Source organism: Oenanthe melanoleuca, chromosome 6 (assembly GCF_029582105.1).
Source record: "Oenanthe melanoleuca isolate GR-GAL-2019-014 chromosome 6, OMel1.0, whole genome shotgun sequence".
In the NCBI taxonomy this organism is placed as follows: domain Eukaryota; kingdom Metazoa; phylum Chordata; class Aves; order Passeriformes; family Muscicapidae; genus Oenanthe; species Oenanthe melanoleuca.
The window spans coordinates 23,760,882-23,778,484 of NC_079340.1; the positions used below are offsets into that span (position 1 = coordinate 23,760,882).

The 17,603-nt window shown below is 42.3% G+C and overlaps 2 protein-coding genes across 2 annotated transcripts in view; one reads left to right on the plus strand and one right to left on the minus strand.

Annotated features, from left to right (window-relative positions):
* The window catches only part of CFAP43 (cilia and flagella associated protein 43), a 40,223-nt gene extending 34,130 nt beyond the window's left edge, over window positions 1–6,093 (minus strand). The window contains exons 1-4 of the mRNA XM_056494658.1: window positions 5,570–6,093; window positions 4,667–4,763; window positions 1,769–1,936; window positions 709–859 (exon numbers count right to left, since the gene is read on the minus strand). Of these exons, the coding sequence (XP_056350633.1) occupies window positions 709–859; window positions 1,769–1,936; window positions 4,667–4,763; window positions 5,570–5,867 (714 nt within the window). The 5' untranslated portion in view covers window positions 5,868–6,093. The remainder of the gene's footprint in view (window positions 1–708; window positions 860–1,768; window positions 1,937–4,666; window positions 4,764–5,569) is intronic.
* A 4,125-nt stretch (window positions 6,094–10,218) lies between these two features.
* On the plus strand, window positions 10,219–16,344 carry LOC130254739 (glutathione S-transferase omega-1-like). The gene is made up of 6 exons (XM_056494659.1): window positions 10,219–10,362; window positions 10,451–10,559; window positions 12,027–12,249; window positions 13,207–13,308; window positions 15,445–15,551; window positions 15,811–16,344. The coding sequence occupies exons 1-6, from the start codon at window positions 10,329–10,331 to the stop codon at window positions 15,962–15,964; spliced, it is 729 nt and encodes a 242-aa protein (XP_056350634.1). The 5' UTR covers window positions 10,219–10,328; the 3' UTR covers window positions 15,965–16,344.
* The last annotated feature ends 1,259 nt before the right edge of the window (window positions 16,345–17,603 follow it).

The following is a 17,603-nucleotide window of genomic DNA, read 5'->3' on the forward strand; positions in this document are numbered from 1 at the left end:
TATGCATGCTAGTTTTGGTATCTCACAAGCCACCTAATAGAAATTGATGGTCTTAATCTTAGAAGAGAATCCTAGATTTGCAAATTCTCACTTTTCACACTTCTAGTTGGTAGTCACGTGAAAGCAAATTTCAAACAAAATGAGAACACTTTTGAAGCCTCTAAAAAGAAGCACCTCAAGGGAGGATAAAAAGTAAATAATCAAATACTATTGAGACAAATGGCAAGGTCCAACACTTACAGTGGTATGGGAATGTATTTCAGAAGCAGGGGTTGCTGTCTGCAAAAAGCCTTCAATGTTTCCATAGCTTGAGATATTTTCAAAGTCAAAAAGAAAGCAATCCCAAAGGGAAGTAAGGATATGTGAGGGTTACTATCAGTTTAGCATGGGAATAAGTTTTCAAGTTTTCAGCAGGTCATTTTAGCTTGGGTACAGTTAAATGTTTATACTTCCTCTGGGATGCAGATTAAAACCTCCACTGCACAGATACATGCTAGGACCTATGTCAGACATCTCAACACTATATTGCACTATGCAGCCTTCTCAGTCTAATGGCAAAATGGATTTCAAAAATATTGTTGAGATAAAAAATCCATTTACTGGGTTGTACCTGTTTAATAAGTATTAGAATTATTAATTTATTAACAGTTATTTGTATAGAAAGTATAAAGACTTGGAATAATAAAAAGGAAAACATTCAGTAACTACCACAAAGGTTTCTGCTTCATCTCCTTCCAGTCCAGCAATGGCTGAAATTGGCAAATCAGGGCCATAGTATGGATCATCATTACGAGAAGGTGGGAAAAACAAATCCTCATGAGGACTCATGGCCCCCTGATCATCAGGGAGTTCCAGAGGGCTGTGAAAAGGCAAAAGACACAGTCTGAGGAGAACAAATCTGAATGGTAAATGCTAATACATAATGGGAAGCTATTTTCAAAACAGGCTTTATTTCTGCAAAAGTTATGCAGGAAAGGTGAGTATGCCTATGTATTTACATATGCATTCTGCAATGCCAGAAGTATTTCTTTCAGATCACAAATTAAGGCCTTGTTTATACTTTCATTAGTGTAACTGTGTAAGTGGTAATATGTTGATTACATTAATAGTTAATGAGATTAAACACAGCTGGGAATGGCAGTGTAGCTGCCACATCGAAGCATATGTTTTACATGTCAATGACTCCAACTTAAATGATACATGCTACTTTCATACCAAGTTCAAAAAACATTTTGGCTTAAATAAATTCTAGTTTTGCTGTGCTCAATGAATTGCATTGACGGAGCCATCCTCTCTGGACCTGTAAATTAGTCACAGGAGCTGAAAATCACATTGAAAACTGATACTGCTTTTGGTACAATATGTGATTACAGCAAGGTATTGTTTAACTAGGAAAAAATTGATCCAAATTTGATGGTTTCATAGCTACAGAAGCAATGCTCAATGTAGCCATTTACAGAAAAGCAGTCCAGGCATTATCTTTATTCAGCCACACAGCTTTTGATCAAGGCTGCCAAAGCAGCTGATTAGTATTAGCTTCATGGTGTGCATAATCTGGTCATGTGAGTACTAAGAAACGAAATAATAAATTTAATTTGCTTGATTGACTAGACAGATTTACAGTGGTTGTGATTTAGCAATTACTGACTGCAATTGCTAGGTGAACTAAGTGGGACTAAATCATTTGCAAAGAGATGTGTGTTGCTAGTCTTTGTCATTAAAATACACTTGTAGATGTCGCTGTCAGCCTGAGGGTTGTTCCACTCACTGTCCTGTCAGGTGAAACTCGTCCTTGCTCCTTTCAATTCGCCAGATGGTTACAGAGCTCTCAGCAACAAAACACAGCTGCTGCCAATTCATGGGGTTAAAACTCAGAGAGATTCCTGTTAGCCCTGGCTGAGACTCACTGCACAGGAGGATATTTTCTTGCCAGTTCCTTCATTAAAGAGAATAAAAGAAAATAAAATCCATTAAAACATTGAAGGCAGAGGTCTGGCTGTGATTAAGACTGATGTTCAAGATCCAGTTTGGAAAACAAGTACTTTGTCACTGACAAAAAATTTCTGCTGTCAAACAAGTAAGGTCCTCTTAAGAATGAAAAGGATGTGATTAATAGCCACACATAAAATTATTACTGCTAGAAAATGATTGCAAAACTGACATCTTAGAAACATTATCAGGCATTTCCCTTTGTGAAAAGACCAATGGTCACAAGAAATGGATGTTTTTTTTCATTAGCTCCATCGGTGACTACTAAAATGGGCCAAATTAACTCTTCAGCACCCCAGCCTTGCTTTTCCAATCTGTAACATAATGACTTTAATGCTTGCAGCTGGAATGTGTGATAATGAAGAAACAAACCACATTCAGCCTATGATTATCTAAGGATTAATTATCTAGGTAATACAGTAACTGTGTTGGGAGTGCAGACCTACAAGCTATGGCTGCATTAACCAACTTGGGCACAAGCCAGGGCAGAGTTTGTGTGGGGCTGTTACATGTAGCTAACAGAAGCCTGGGAATCTGTTCTCTGCTGACTTTTCTTTTGTCCAGTATAACCTATTTTATGTTCTCCTCACCTAATTTGCATATTTTTCAATATTCATATTAATATTTGATGGCATTTGCCCTTCTAGGTGCTATCCAAAAACTGATTAACATAATTTGAAGAAAATGGTTAAAACTGTTTCTTATTTTATTGGACAGTCTATCTAACTGTTAATCTAAATAACATTTATAAGTCTAGTATTTGTCATTATTGCTGAGAGGAGAAATCTAAAATGCATACACTGCTGTAAATGGATTCAGTATAATCCCTTAGTCTGGTTGTAATAAATTCACAGAAATCATCACGAAGCAAACAATGGTTAACATTTATAGCATATGCAAAAATTGGGAATTATTCACACATATGCAGTAGACCTCATTAAAATTTCAGGAAGCTATAAACTACAATTCTGACTTTTGAAGTTATCAGCATATCTTGCTTTCTAAAGATCTTTCAGGATGTTCTTGTCTCATACCGACCAGATAACACCAACAGGGTTTTATAGTAGATAATTTACTATTATCTGAAATGATGATGTATCTGAAAAGGAATCTGACATTGTTTCTCTTTTGAACAGAAAAGAATAAATATACTAGGGATACAAAATCTCAGATGAAAGGCAGCTTTTAGTTATCCACAAGCTCTTTATATTTTGAGACTGATATCTTTCAAAACATCTCATACCTCTGATTCCAAACTAGCTGCTTAAAGTACTGGGGCTATGCAATTGCCATAGTCATGACATCTAATGCTCAGCACTGAGATTTCAGACACCTATACACACATATATCTTCAATAAATGCACAAGATAATCCAATCACAAAAATGAAGGTCCTGATTTCACAGTAAATTCACATACCTCTGTTCAAATTATTACACATTGTAAGCTTAATACTCTAATGTAATCATATTTTGTTGCTAAATTCTTTGTGACTGAGGATGGTTTTTATGACAATTACCTGCTGATAGTTGTAACATGCTGATATTGGTTAAAATTGTTTGGCCTTGGAAATTACTACTACTTTAAAGCACTTAAACATTTCTAGGCATTATCTAGAGAAGCCTTTCAGGATGGTGCATTTTTGCTTAAGAGAACAATGAACACATTGGACCACATGTGTTACTTCTGCTGTAGGTGACAAGTGTGTCAGCTGTCAGGCCAGTGAGCCTTTGTTGGTTTCCAGTGTGATACTCACAGGCATCCTTCTTAAACTACTGTCAATGAGCAGAGTTCACAGCAACCATTATTATTCTTCAGAAGGGATAAAGAAGAGGAATCTGTAATAGTATCTACTCTCATTACTGAAATTCTGAAATTCTAAGAGTTTCTGCATCTTCATTTATAATTGTACAGGAAAAGATCATCAGTCAACTGAGACTATATAGACTATTCCTTAGATGTCCTTGCTTGCCTTTCTACTACTCCACCCTCCCCATTTATTTTGAAGTGCTCAGACTCCACTTGTCCCATAAGTCAATGGGAGCTTGCTGGCAATGGAAGCAAGAGCAGAATTGTATTTTACAGTACAATTGAAATATTAAATATTCTACCTTTCTGTATCTGCACTGCATTATATAATATTTCACATCAATGAGTAGAAAATTATGATCTAGCCCAGTGATCCAAGTTAGTGTAATCACTGATCAAAATTATAAGCCAGAACTAAGATCAAGCAAAAGTAATTAAGAGGACCACTGAACAGTCCAGGGGGACAAACCAGTGCAAATCAGCTTTAGAACCCTTTTCCTCTTTTCAGCAGGCAACTTTCTTCCACAAACAGCATGGTGCTCAACTTCCAACAGTGAACAGATAATTAACTGATGCTGGAGGCTCTGGAAGCACTCCAAAAAACAAAATTTGGAAGAAGGTAAAAGATAACTTTGCTACAGCTAACAGCCATTTTGACTGTCATGGTGCTTACTAATATTAGAAAATAAACAGCAATTTTGGTACAGAAAGTTTGCAGACAATGACCAGTCAGGGAAAAAAAAAGAGATGAAGGCAATCAAATGCTCCACATTTGTTAGCTTAATCTATGATAACACAGTAGTCACACAAAAATATTAATTAAATACAAATGGTATTAAGAGAATTTTTTTTTTTTTTTTTACTCTTACCATACTGAAAGAACAAACTCTGGGATTGAAGAGTAACTGGCCAGATATGGGCCTGTAAAACTAAATGCAAGTAAGGTATAGTCCAGCTGAACATCACCTGAAAAGTAAAAATAAAGAATATGGTCTTTGATTGTCCCAGCCTTTTATAGTACTACAGATACTTTTCTCACTTCCTTTATATCCATTTTAACTCTTTAAATATCCTCCAGGCCCTTGATTTCTTTGCTTCACTGCAGATTATTCTTTTGATTTGATCATTAAAATGTTCCCTATGTATCACTGCTTGGAATTTTTTCCATTTCCTTTCCAGCAATACCTTGAAATTGTAAAGCAATTTTCCCCATGTCCCATGAAATCCTTTGAAGTCGTAATTTTATTCATATACATGAAAAAGCAAGTATCATGATCCTTATTTAAATGGCAAGGGAACTGAAACATCAATAGGGTAAGCAACTAAACCAAGGAGAGAAATTACATGAAGTAGGCAAAAACATACAGCAGATCCTGGACTCCAAAGTTTAACTGCAAGAACCCTCATCCCTCACATCCTGGATTTCTCATCTGGCTTTCAGCAGACTGCTTGGGAGTTTACTGCAGTATGATTTTATTGCTTATTCTGACTACATTTTCCTAAAACTAATTCCATTTAACTCCTTTTCTTTTCCTTTTAAATTAGCTTCATTATGTATGGTTATTCCTCCCTAGCTTAAACCTAAATAGAAGTAGTGCAGTGGAAAATTCCTTCCACTGCTTTCCATTAATATCTTCATGAGAGAGGACATGTGACAGGGACAAACAGTCCCTGTTTTCTAAGTCTTATAAAAAAGCCCCACAACTTCAGAAACTGATGATTAAAGTATTGTTTTAATGAAATTATGATGATGAGGGTCACCACATCACTACCTTTTAATTCTGTCAGTTTACTCAGCTCTGGAAAAGTGTAGATGTGTATGAGGGGATTCAGCTTCCGGTCAGAAAAGGCCACCACTTGACTGTTGGCATTTGCTGCAAAGGCTCCCACCTGGCCAGCTGGACACTGCACTGCTCTTGTCTTCTTGGTTTTGATGTCCAGGAAGAGGATGTAATTACCACAAGGGTAGCAGATAGTTTGATTGTTGACAAAAGCCAAGTTCTTGTTTGAGAATCCCTGAACCCAACTGAAAATATAGCAACTGAATGTTAAAAAATTAGTCAGACACATTTCTCAAAATACTCTGCAAAAGGGAGTGTTGTAGCCTAAGTTACACTGGACTGATAATTGGGATTTGTTAGACTCATCCTCATACCAGTGCTGCAAAACAACAATTAAGGTCTGGTATCATGAGTCACTAATTCAGCATTACCAAAAACATACAGTAAATCTTAGCCTGATGGAGCACAAAGACTGGCATAAGAGCATGGAGAGATGCTTTTATTTCTTTCAGTTTTCATTGAAAATAAAGTCAGCCAAGTTCACAGGCTCTGGTTTCATACCCACATATCCCAGGAAATGCTGTAACTTTATTTAAAACGGGTACAATCTATACTTGGGACCCAATTGTGTTTGCTTAAGCTTTCTGCACTTTCATAGTTCATCTCATACACATAAAATAAAAAATATAAAGGTACAATTTCTGCTTATATGAAGCAAACCAGGAGGACTGTTCTGCTTTAAAGACTCCAGTACTTTAACATGGTAAAACTCTGGAATGTAAACAGGATGTGTTACACAAGGACTGAAATAAATTACTGGAGACTCTGTTTATGAACTCACATCATGTCAACAAATTTGTAACTGCTTGCAGATGTTTCTTTTTCAAAAAGAGTGTGGACAAACATCAGTGTCCTCTTACCAAAGGGATTTTCATTTATCACCAAATGAGGATATCAGTTTAGCCTGCTGGTACCATGGCAGGAAAGTTCCAGCATGAGAGATACCCACTGTGTGCAACACTGCTGTTAGCATCCTCTCTTTGAATTATCATTCAGAAACATCCCATCTCTGCTCTTTTGCCAATTCTCTGATTTTGACAGGGAGAGACCTTTGTTCTCTGCAATGACCAGAAGCATTTTTACACTCTTTTCACAAACATAAGTCAGTCATAAAATCAGCTCAGTTGCTGATCCTTTGTACTCTTGAGAAGACGGTACTAAAGCCTCAGCACTCTCATACTTAGGAACATCTTAAAATTACTGGTCTGGAGATAAATATTGTCCAGTAATAACTTCGCATTATCTTTTCTGAGGAGTTTCTGCTCTTGGTTTCTTTTGCTACATAGGAGTCAAGTGGAGCCAGAGCGCAGTGGGAGCACTGACAATGTGCTTGTGGAGATGAACTGAAAGCCATGGCAACAGAGGAGACCTTTCTGCTGATAATGTTTTTCTGGGCCTTCCTTCATACAAGAACAGGTTGTATGGGGTGCCATGGCACATGAGATCTCTCTGAACATGCTTACAGAACTAGCTCTGTGCTTTCCTACAACATTAGGTCTGAATCAGTGCAAACAAAGAATTTCCAACTTCTGTTTGCGGAGGTAAAATGAGATCTAGAAAACGTGTACGCAGGGATAAATGAACGGGGGTGACAGTGCAATTTACCACTTACACATCCAGTAAAGGCCTGAGAGGACAAGACTACAGGCTGCTATATATAAAAGAGATAGATAAGGATAGAGAGATAGAGAGATAGATAAACTTCACTGTGCGAGCGACCACGCACTGGAAAAGGTTTTGTCAGACAGGCTGTGGAGTCTCCCTCACTGGAGCTCTCCCAGAACTGTCTGGATGTAATCCCACGCACCATGCTCTGGGATGACCGTGCCTGAGCAGGGAGGTTGGACCAGAGCCCACTGATGTCCCCTGAACCCGCCCGATTCCGTGATCCTGTCATCCGTGCCCGTGCTTCTCTCCCTCTCCGGCCGCGCTGCCCTGACAGACCCCACAGCGCTGCCTCCCTTCCTCCCCTCTGACCGCCCTGTTCCCGGAGCCGCCGCGGGGTGAGCACAGCGCAGGACCCCGCGCACCACAGCCGGGCTCAGCAGCGTGTGGGGGCTGTGCTGGCCGCCCCCACCTCACTTCCAGCGCGGCCTCCGCACCGCGGGCGGCTCCCCCCGTGCCGGCTCCCCCCTCGCAGGGCTCCTCCGAGCCCGGCCCCGCCGCCATCGCCGCCGCCGCGGGACCCGCGCCCTGGCAACAGCAACGCCGCCGGCCATTGGCCGCGCTCCGAGCACGCAGCTGATTGGCCCGTGCCCCTGCGCCAGCCAATCAATGAGCACGGGCGGGTATTTAACAGCCCGTGAGAGGACGCGGCCTCCCTCACCTGAGGACTGAAGCGTGAGGGGGCTTGTGGGTGCTCTTATTGTTGATTTCTGTCACTGATATCTGTAGCACTTTAACCTGGGCAATCATTGCTGAGTCTAAGAAGCAGGTGCTGAATCAAGTGTAGGAGTGCATCAGCCGTGGGGGAGACACTGTGGGTTCTGTCTCTTGGTCACCCCGTGTCCCTGCACCTGGTCCGCTGCCATCTGCCCGTCTCTTTGCAGGACAGCTGTACCTATTTCCTAATTCTCTTGTGTCTCTCTGAAGTCACCATCCCTAAAGGTATTCAGAAGGGCACTGGATCTGGTGCTGGGTGATGTAGTTTAGGGGTTTAGTTGGACTTAATGATCTTGAATGTCTCTTCCAACCTTGATGATTCTGTAATTCTATAAGCTGCAAAAGTTCTTAGATTGTGTACAATAAAGCTCCTGAAGCTTCTGAGTGAGATGAGAAGTTTTCCTCAGTAAAGTAGAGAAAGTACATCTGCAACCTTTCCCTCTGTACTTGAAGCTTTTAGCTAGTAACACAGTAAGAACCTCCAAGTATTTAAAAAAGAGGAAGGATTGTTATTTACAGTGTGTTGTTTGTGCTGGCTTGCTGTTAGTTCCCTGTACAGTGGCAGTATGCAGTTTTGCAATTCTGCACTCATAGTACATGAGAGCAATGAATGCAGAGTGACATTTCTGTCCAGAGGCAGCAGGACAAGCCCATTCCTCACCTCTTGTCTCCACAGGCACTCTGTGTGCCAGGCAACACCAGCCAAGAATGAGGAAGTGGTTTTATTTTCTTTGGTGCTTCTGAGGGCCTATTGTAGCATGTGGGTCCTGTGATGCTGGTTTGAGTTCCTACATGCCTGTCTCCAGGCTGTGAGCTAGCAGACTGCCTGTGTGTTTTGTAACGGCTAGGAGAAATTTCAAACTAATTTTCTCTATTTTCATGACCCAATATTTTGCTGAATCTTTACTAAGGATAGGTACTTAGAGGAATAAGGACTATGTCCTCTAACACAGTTATTTTTTTGTTTTTTTTTTTTTTTATGGTAGGAGAAATTATTTTGTTGGCAAAGAGCGCCTTATGTACAGGTTCTGTTTGCCTAAGGGCATGGCAGACTTGTGCAACAAATTACCACTCCCTTTCTGTGCTGAACTGCTTAATATATACATAATCACAGTGAGTCAACAAAAATCACGTTCCTCCATTGCAATGGATAGTGGTGTCAACATCATGGTTATGTTACTAGTGACCATCTTGGTGTTTATCTGCAGGTGACATCACCACAGAAAATATTAGTCTGTGATCTGGTGTCTGAGGCCCAACTCCAGTGACAAAACAATGTAGGGCTTGCCTCCTGTGCAAGCACAGATCCACTGATGAGACTGAGAATGCTCTATCAGCTTTGGGGGTTTGGCAGAGGAGTATGCATTGCCAGGAGGGCTGGGATTTTCCCTCCCCTTGGCAAGAACTGTGCCAGCCCACTGGTCCTTACAAATGCACTGTTTCCTATTAATGTACAGTGCCAACCTGAAGATTGGTGTGTGGAGCCATAGGGTAAATCACTTTACCTCTCTGTCAGAGATCAAGTTGGACACTGTGTGAATGTGTGAAAATCTTTAAGAGGAAAGCACGTCCATTTCCATTTTATACTCCAAGGAAATCTGATACAAGGAAGTCCCTGGTGCCCTAATCTCAAGCAAAGAGGGAGCAAAGGGATAAAGAAGGCTTCAATCTTTACGTTGGTTCTTTCTTTTGCCCTTTGCATGCACAAATGCTCCCACAAATATCCTGTTTGCAAAACCAAGCAGGAATCCCTCTTAAACTGCATTAGAAAAAAAAAAAAGATTTAACTTTTGCTACGCCCGCTTGTCTGTTGGGTTACTCTGTCTTCTCGGGGTTTTTATCATGAAGCAGCTGCAGGAGGGAGAAACCCTTCTTGCTACTCTCGAGGTGGGGTTGGATGGGGTTTTGGAGGGTCTTAAGTGATGCAGGAGGAGGCACTGAGGGGAACCTGGTACCTCAGCAGCTGCTGGAGGCACTGCTTACAAGTACACCTGACCCGTGAGCTGGAGTTCGGCCGTGTGTGTCATATTTCCACGGGAATGCCAGTGGTGGTTGTGCAGTTATCTGTAAATGAAGGGAGGGAGAGCATGGAGACCAGCTGAACAGCCTGTCCCAGGTGGCTGGGCAGGGCGGCCAGCTCAGGGAAACACCACCGGGAGAGCTTTTGGGTCAGCACTGCTGCCCAGGAGCGGAGGGAGCTGGGAGGGAGCGGGGCAGGGCGAGAGGCGGGGCGCGCCCGTCCCCCGGCAGGCGGTGCCGGTGCCGCTGCGGAGGGGAACGCGGATCGGAGCCATCGCGGCCAGAAGGGATGTCGGGCGATCAGTCACGCAGCCTGGGCAAGGGTAAGCGGCGGGGGCCGGCCCCCTCCCCGGCTGTGACAACCCCTCTCCTCTCCTTTCCCTCTCATTTCCCTTTCCCTGTCTCCCGCAGGCAGCGCGGCGCCGGGCCCCGTGCCCGCGGGGCAGCTCCGGCTCTACAGCATGCGCTTCTGCCCCTACGCGCAGCGGACGCGCCTGGTTCTCCGCGCCAAAGGCATCAGGTGAGCTCCTCCCGCATCCAGAGCGCGGCCTGGCTTCCTTCCTTCCTTCCCTGAGCTAAACATCCCCGAGCGAGCTGATGGAGAACAGCCTCCGCTCCCTGGTTTGGCTCTAAAGCTTGGATGAGTAGGCTGTGTATGAAATCAGCTGCATAAAGGCCCAAAGTAAAACCCCCTTTTATAATTCTTACCTGTGGTAGCTTGCGCTGAGTAAATGTGAGTAGAGACAGAACATACACTGTTTGTTTTTGATGTGAGCGGCCGTGAGAATTCTGGAAGCTCCGAATATTCAGTGTTTCTGTTGTGTCGCTGCCCAGCAAAACACTCTATTCAGTGAATGACCTTTTCAAAACGGGAAACGTACTGTGTTCTGTAACATTGTCTTGTTCTCATGCTGTAGTAAGTCAGTGAAGTCCAGTGCCGGTGTTTGTTTCTTTTTCAAGATAGCCATGCCATTTCGGCATTGTTGAATGGGGTCTAATGTCTCCCTCAGGTACAAATTCAAATGAACCATCTTTTTTCTGCTTCTACCAAGTCCAAGGCATGTCAATGGTTTGTTAGCCAACACAGGGCTGGGAGTTTATGTTGGGAATGCTAACAAGTCTCTTGATAGTAAGGTGAAAGTTGAGTTAGTTATTTTTATTTTTACATGAGTAATTTTTTTTTTCTTTGGTGAGAGTAGATGCAATAAAACTTCTGGGTCAGTTTAATTCTGTTTTTATTTAATCAGTCTTTGAACTGATTTTTGAGCTGGGAGGTTTGCTGTAGCATAGTGATTTTTCAGGGGTTTTATGTCTACCTAGGTGTGATAGTTGCCTTCTGGTAACTTCTCAGTTATTTTGAAGGTTCAGCTGTGTTTAGCAGACCTTTGGGCTTTGTAGGAATTTTCTGAGGTCACACATATAAATCTGCATATAACTTCTGTTTTTTAAATATAGACATACCTCCCATGTATTTTTTTTTTAATCAATATGTATTTGCCTTTACCTTAAGCACTTGTTCCATATGGGGACATAGGTTGGGGAGATAAGTAGGAAGGATGCTCTGTTGATTTGCTCTTTGATATAAGGTCAGGTTAAGGTTCAGGTGAATTTCTTAGTTAGGGTGTAGCTCATTTGCAATCAACTGCTTCTTTCTTAGACTGTCCCTGAACTCAAATGTGATAAGTGTGCTGAGTTCTAATCTTTGTTTTTAGCCTCGTAGTTGGGTGCTTGTTAAACTAATAAAAGACTTGCATACAGTCTGCAAACAACTCATTGCACGTCAGTGCATGCTTTCTCCAGCAGAGAAAGTATTTCTGTGTCAAAGATTAGTTCTGCAAACAACTTCAAAGAAAGCAAGGGAGTACAGGGGCTTGAGGGTTGAGCCTCTTAAGTACTGAACTGTTGAGGTGACTGCATTTCACCATGGCATGGGTTGGACTGAAGCAGAACTGAGCCTGTCTGGGTCTTGTTACTTTTGCTCTTTTAGCCATGAAGTAATCAACATCAATCTGAAGAACAAACCTGACTGGTACTTTGAGAAGCAGCCCTCTGGGCTGGTTCCTGTTCTGGAGACCAGCAAGGGCCAGCTCATCTGGGAGTCTCCAATCACCTGTGAGTACTTGGATGAAGCATTTCCAGAGAAGAAACTGATGCCTTCAGACCCATATGAGCGAGCCTGGCAGAAGATGCTCTTGGAAGACTTCTCAAAGGTACAGTGTGATCAGAATGGGACTGTGTTTCTGACTTCACCATTACACCAAAAACTGCAGCTGATGTTTCATCCTTTAAGGCAGGTTTTGTGTCTGGGATGAGCATTTAAATAAGCAGAGGGGATATTAGGGGCCTTTTTCTGTGAGCACATACAATCCACTGTGTCTCTAAATTGCTCCCAGAATTATGTGCAAGGATGGATGCAGGAAGGCATCCAAGCAAGTGAAAATTTGTGTCACTGAGGTAGGATTTTGAGCATACTACAAGAGAACAAAAGTTAGCAGACTAAATCAGCTGATGGTATGAAACCTGGGAAGTACCAATTGCTCTATTTTATTTATTCTGATCCTTTCTGTAGGAAGCACTGTGTGAATACAGGGTGTGGGAAGTACCTGACTGAGAGAGACTAAAACCATGGACAAGAGATGGCATGTGGCTCAAAAAGTGGGACTTGTATAGGGAGGCTGGTTTTGGTTCATTTGAGATTGGAGCTGGTTGACTGGAATTAATCTCTCTGTCCTAGCATGTGATTTGAGGAGTCTAGGAAGTGAAAGAAGTCACTTGGATATGAGACAAGAGAGAAACAAAAGATGCAAAGGGATGTCGACAAGAAAGGGAATAAAAGGGAGAATATATTTGCAACAGGCCTTTTTAAACAGACTGAATGGAAAGAGGGAAGAAAGAAAAAGTGCAGATGGGAAACAGTCTTCTTTTCTCTATTCTCTTATTACAAGACTAAAATTCATTACTGTTTGTATTTATTATTCTTGTAGGCTTTTTCATGTCTTTTATGAAGTTTAGATTTTTATCTTTAATGTAACTTTTTAATGTCAGATATCTTAAGATTTAACTTGCATTTAATATCTTAACATCTAAGTTAACATTTTAAGTTTTGAGTGACTAACTTGTATTCTTATAATAGGTACATTAACAACTTTTTACTTTCCTTTGTATAGATAACATCCTTGCTTTTCAAGCATGTTTTGGCAGTTAAAGATGGACAGGACACTACTGCACTGAAAGCAGAGATTGCTGAAAAGTTTGGCAAACTTGAAGAGGTGAGGGTATTTCATGGTAACAAGCATATCGCCAGCCTTTATATGTTCCCTTTTTTCCTTTGATGCTGTGTTCTTTGGAGGTAGATCTCTCATTTGGTTGGGAGTTACAACAAAAAGCAGCATCTCAATTTATTACCCTCAGCCCAGGATGCACAGGGCACCTTTAGAATAAATTTCAAGTAGCAAATCTGAACTTTTATCTAGCTAAACTAAACTTTATCTAATGATAAAGACTCTGTAGACTTGTAGAGATTTTTGAATTCTAGCAGACTGCTGTTGTCTTGGATATCATGTTCTGCTTTAAGTGAAGGAGACCTTTCTGCATGTACTAAGAGCAAGGGCTGAGGAGTCTGAGCTGCTGAAGAGCATCTGAGCTGAAAGCAGTGCAGATACCTTGGTGATGACATAAAATCTTTTTCATTCTAGAACTTACCTTTGGGGGTGGGTGGAATGAGAATGTAATGTGTGCATTGTAGAAATCCAGTCCTGGACCATGTTCTGCTACTGGTGGTGTAATGCAACATCAGTGGAGCTCTAGGAAGTGTCAGGTGGCTTTGGGGCTGTATTAGGCACTTGATAGTCCATGTCACTAATAGTTCTTGGCTAGTCTGAACAGCTGTTGGAATTGTCTTTGTCATGATCCCATTCCTTTAGCAGCTGCAGCCAATGCTTGGGTGGATCAATGAGGAAGAGTTCCTCCAGTATTTCTGTTCTGGTGCAAAGCTGCCAGTAACCTTGTAGTACTTTCCTAGTTCTCCTAACAGTCTGGTGCAGTCTGCTTTCCCATCCCTTGGGCTGCCAAAACACAATTGTTTCCAGGGTAGTCTTGTCCATCTGATCAGACTGAGGCTGGAGGGGTGCAGATGAGTTCCTGGAGGAAGCTATGTATTTCACTTCCCTGAAATACAGATGCATTCAGCATTAAGGAAGGATTAACCTTCTTCCTGCTTGATACTGTGAAATAACTTGCTGTTCCTTCAGTGTCTCTATTTTACTGTTCCCTGAATGATTTTGCAGCTGATGGTCAGCTGTGAATGGAAGCCAGAACAGAGCCATGCAAACTTCCCTCAGTGTATTGCAAGAGAGATTCCAGAGGGGAAGTACTTTAGAACACTTCTGTGTTTCGATTTCTGCTGCCCAGCAGAGGGGACTGTGTTCCCATCTCTGCCCCTGAGCAGCTGCTGGGTGTGTTCTGCCAGACACCTGGGAGCTGAGCCAGCTCCACACCTCCTGAAGGGCTGCTTTAAAATTTCTACTGGATCATGGGAATTATGGACAGGGAATAAATGCCATATGAGTGCATAGGATGGTGTGTGTACAAAAAGACCAAGATTTGTAGGGTCTTCTGAGTTCTACCTTTAGAATACCAAAGGTCTTGAAAATAGAGCCACTAATGAATCTAGAGCCACTAATCTAATGAAAGAAGAGGACGAGGTCTGGAGGGTCCTTAAAGCCTGTTAAACTTGGATGAGCATGGCACTTAAAAATGCATCAGTTATAAATGTAACAGGAGACTTTCTGCATGCCTTGTGGCCCTGCTCTCTGTGCTGAGCTGTGAGGGGGATCTCTTTCTGGTGTAAGTTACACTTGCTTCCTGTTGCCTTTGCACCTGGAATCAAAGGCAGTTTGAGATGTAATGTTAGAAATGTTTCCCTGACACCACTTGGCCTCAACTGCCATGGGAAAAGAGTCCCTGCTAAAATGGTGCTTTGATTTATCAGAATGATGAATTTAGCTGGATTTATTGCTCAAAAAATGCATGTGTACTGCTGTGTTCAATTAATCTGTGCCATTTATGCTTTATGACAGCAAGAAATCACAAACATTCTGAGCTAAACTCCTCTTTGTGCACATGTTGCAGCTTGCAAGTGATTCATATTTTGTGACAGTTTTTAAACCTGTGGAGAAGAGCTGGGCTCCGTTTACGAAGTAGCAGCTGTAGTAATAAGCTTAACTATACTTTCTAGTGTTCTGACTCTGCTAGTACTGTGTGCACAAGAGAAGTATACTGTATCTCCTTTGTTTGCTCACTGATCCCTGGAGTGTGCCTGCCTTCTACTGTGCTCTGGGGTTTTTGTGTGCTGTTCTGCTGCACTTCTCCTTTGGGGGGCAGCTGACATCTCTCACCCTTCACAGGCTCTGTCCAAACGCAACACGGTGTTTTTTGGTGGGGACTCAGTCTCAATGATTGACTACCTGATCTGGCCGTGGTTTGAACGTCTGGAACCATTCCAGCTGAAAGAGTGAGTACTTTGCCTGGCTTCTGGTGTGTTCTGAAGTGCCCCAGCATCAATATTCCAGGTGTACACTGCAGCAGTGGGCCGCTCCTGGGGGCTGCTGAAGAAAGCTTGTATTGTGTTGCAGTTTGGGGGAAGCATCCTGCTCTAAACTGGACATTGTACTGGGACAGAGAAAGTAGTAAAATGGAACTGCTCAAGTTGTTTCCTTGATGCCCTCCAAATTTTCCATTTGCATTACTCAGTCTCTTCCTTTTTCCTGTAGCTCTTTGAATCACACCCCAAAGCTCCAGCGCTGGGTGGAGGCCATGAAGAAGGACCCTGCTGTCAAGGCTACGATAACTGACCCACAGATATACAAAAACTACCTCCAGCTGTATCTGAAGAACAGCCCTGAGGCATGTGATTATGGGCTCTGAGGTGCCTGTAGGAGTGTGAAGTGTTAGTGCTGCTTTTCAGTGTGGGAAGTCAGTGTAATTTGCAATTTCAGGGGCTCTTCTGTGGTTGCATTTCATAATGGGAAATAAATCTGTGCTGAAAAGGCTGAGAAACCTTCTGTGAACTCCACTCCTTCCTGTTGGGGGAAGGATGTGCTGGCTTCAAGCAGGAGAGGGAAAGTCATTGATGGCTGTGAATATGGCATAAAGGAACATGCCTCTAATCAAGAGGTGATGGTCTGTAATCTCTGGCTTCTTTGTAGGCATTGCAGTGGGCAGTCCCTGAAATGATGCTGTTGCCTGATATAAAAATTGTAATACTGGTGTCTTGAAAATGAATAAAATGCAATGTTGCCTTCAAATAGTTTTTCCTTCCTGTTTCTGGGCAGCTGTTAGTCACTGGACTGGTTATACAAAGAGAGAGGAGCAGTGTACTGTAAAGGCTAAAACAAGTAGTGTGGCTTGTGAAGTTGTGATTTCTAGTGCAGACTGGTTGTCTCTTCAGACAGCTCTACTGCCAAAATACTCACTTTGCCTCCCTGCCCACCTACCCCTGCTGCAGTCATGTTTGCAGGAACCATCAGTAAGGGCTTCCAGTTTTGGCTAGATATGCTAGGGGAGAGTGTATGGTTTTAATCCTCTGCCCTTCTGAAACACTGTGTGTTTATTCTAGATCCTAACCTAAAGACTGGAGTAAGGAGTAAAGCTAAGAGAAACAATATCCTGAGCAGAAGGACTTTTATTTTCTGTTCTCAGAATTTAAAGCATTGTTCTGCTTGTCCAGGTATAGGTAAAATTAGAGAATAGAAGTGAAAGGAGTTTAGTCAGAACATTATGCTGGTGATGCCTTGCTACTGGTGAAGGAAAGAGTATGTTGTGTTTCATCAGGTGAGAGGCAGGATCAGAGCTTTTTAGTTGAACATCTTTGAAGCTATTCTGTATGTTAATATAGCAGTGTGGGGACAGGATTATTTGAATCACAAGCAGCCACAGGAAAAAACTTCTTCCTCTCCTGGTTTTTCCTTTTCTCTTTTCCTGTCCCCATCTGTGAGTTATGTTGCTCAGTTCTGTATGTCTGTCAGACCACTAGCATCCCAACTAGCCATAATTCCAGAGAATAAGCACACAGAAAGAAGAAAGGCAAAGCAGCATGTCCAGGGGCTGGGCTGTGGTTCCTGTGGGGCTGAGGTGGTTGTCATGAGAGATCTAGAGTTGTACCTTTTTGCCTCCCATTGCAGTGAGGTGAGGTAGCAAAGCAGAATGTGGTGGTTCATGGATGTCATGGTAATTGAGACACTGGGAGTCTTGGGGCGTTTCTGGAGGAAAAGAAGACTGATCTTTTTCCTGTAACATGTTCTGCCCTGGCTCAGTAACTGAGGTGGTGCATGCTTGTGTAACTTCAAGTGGGAAAGGGATTTGATGAGGAAAAAATGAGCAGGAACTTGGTCTGTCAGCCTGTGACTATTGGAGGGGCTTGTTTATGCTCTTACAAACTTTAATTCAAACTGTGCAGCTTTTCCCCTCCTCTTTATCTTTGTGGCTTTTAAACACATCTGGCACTACTTAGAGAAATAATAATTATGCTGCTGTTCCTTCCAGAATAGTTTTTTAAAGCTTCCAG

Bases quoted from the DNA above. Each gene is read 5' to 3' on its own strand.
- LOC130254739 (XM_056494659.1), top strand. From the start codon at position 10,329: ATGTCGGGCGATCAGTCACGCAGCCTGGGCAAGG. The intron at 10,560-12,026 runs GTGAGCTCCTCC...TTGCTCTTTTAG, and splicing joins CTCCGCGCCAAAGGCATCAG to CCATGAAGTAATCAACATCA. The intron at 12,250-13,206 runs GTACAGTGTGAT...TCCTTTGTATAG, and splicing joins TCTTGGAAGACTTCTCAAAG to ATAACATCCTTGCTTTTCAA.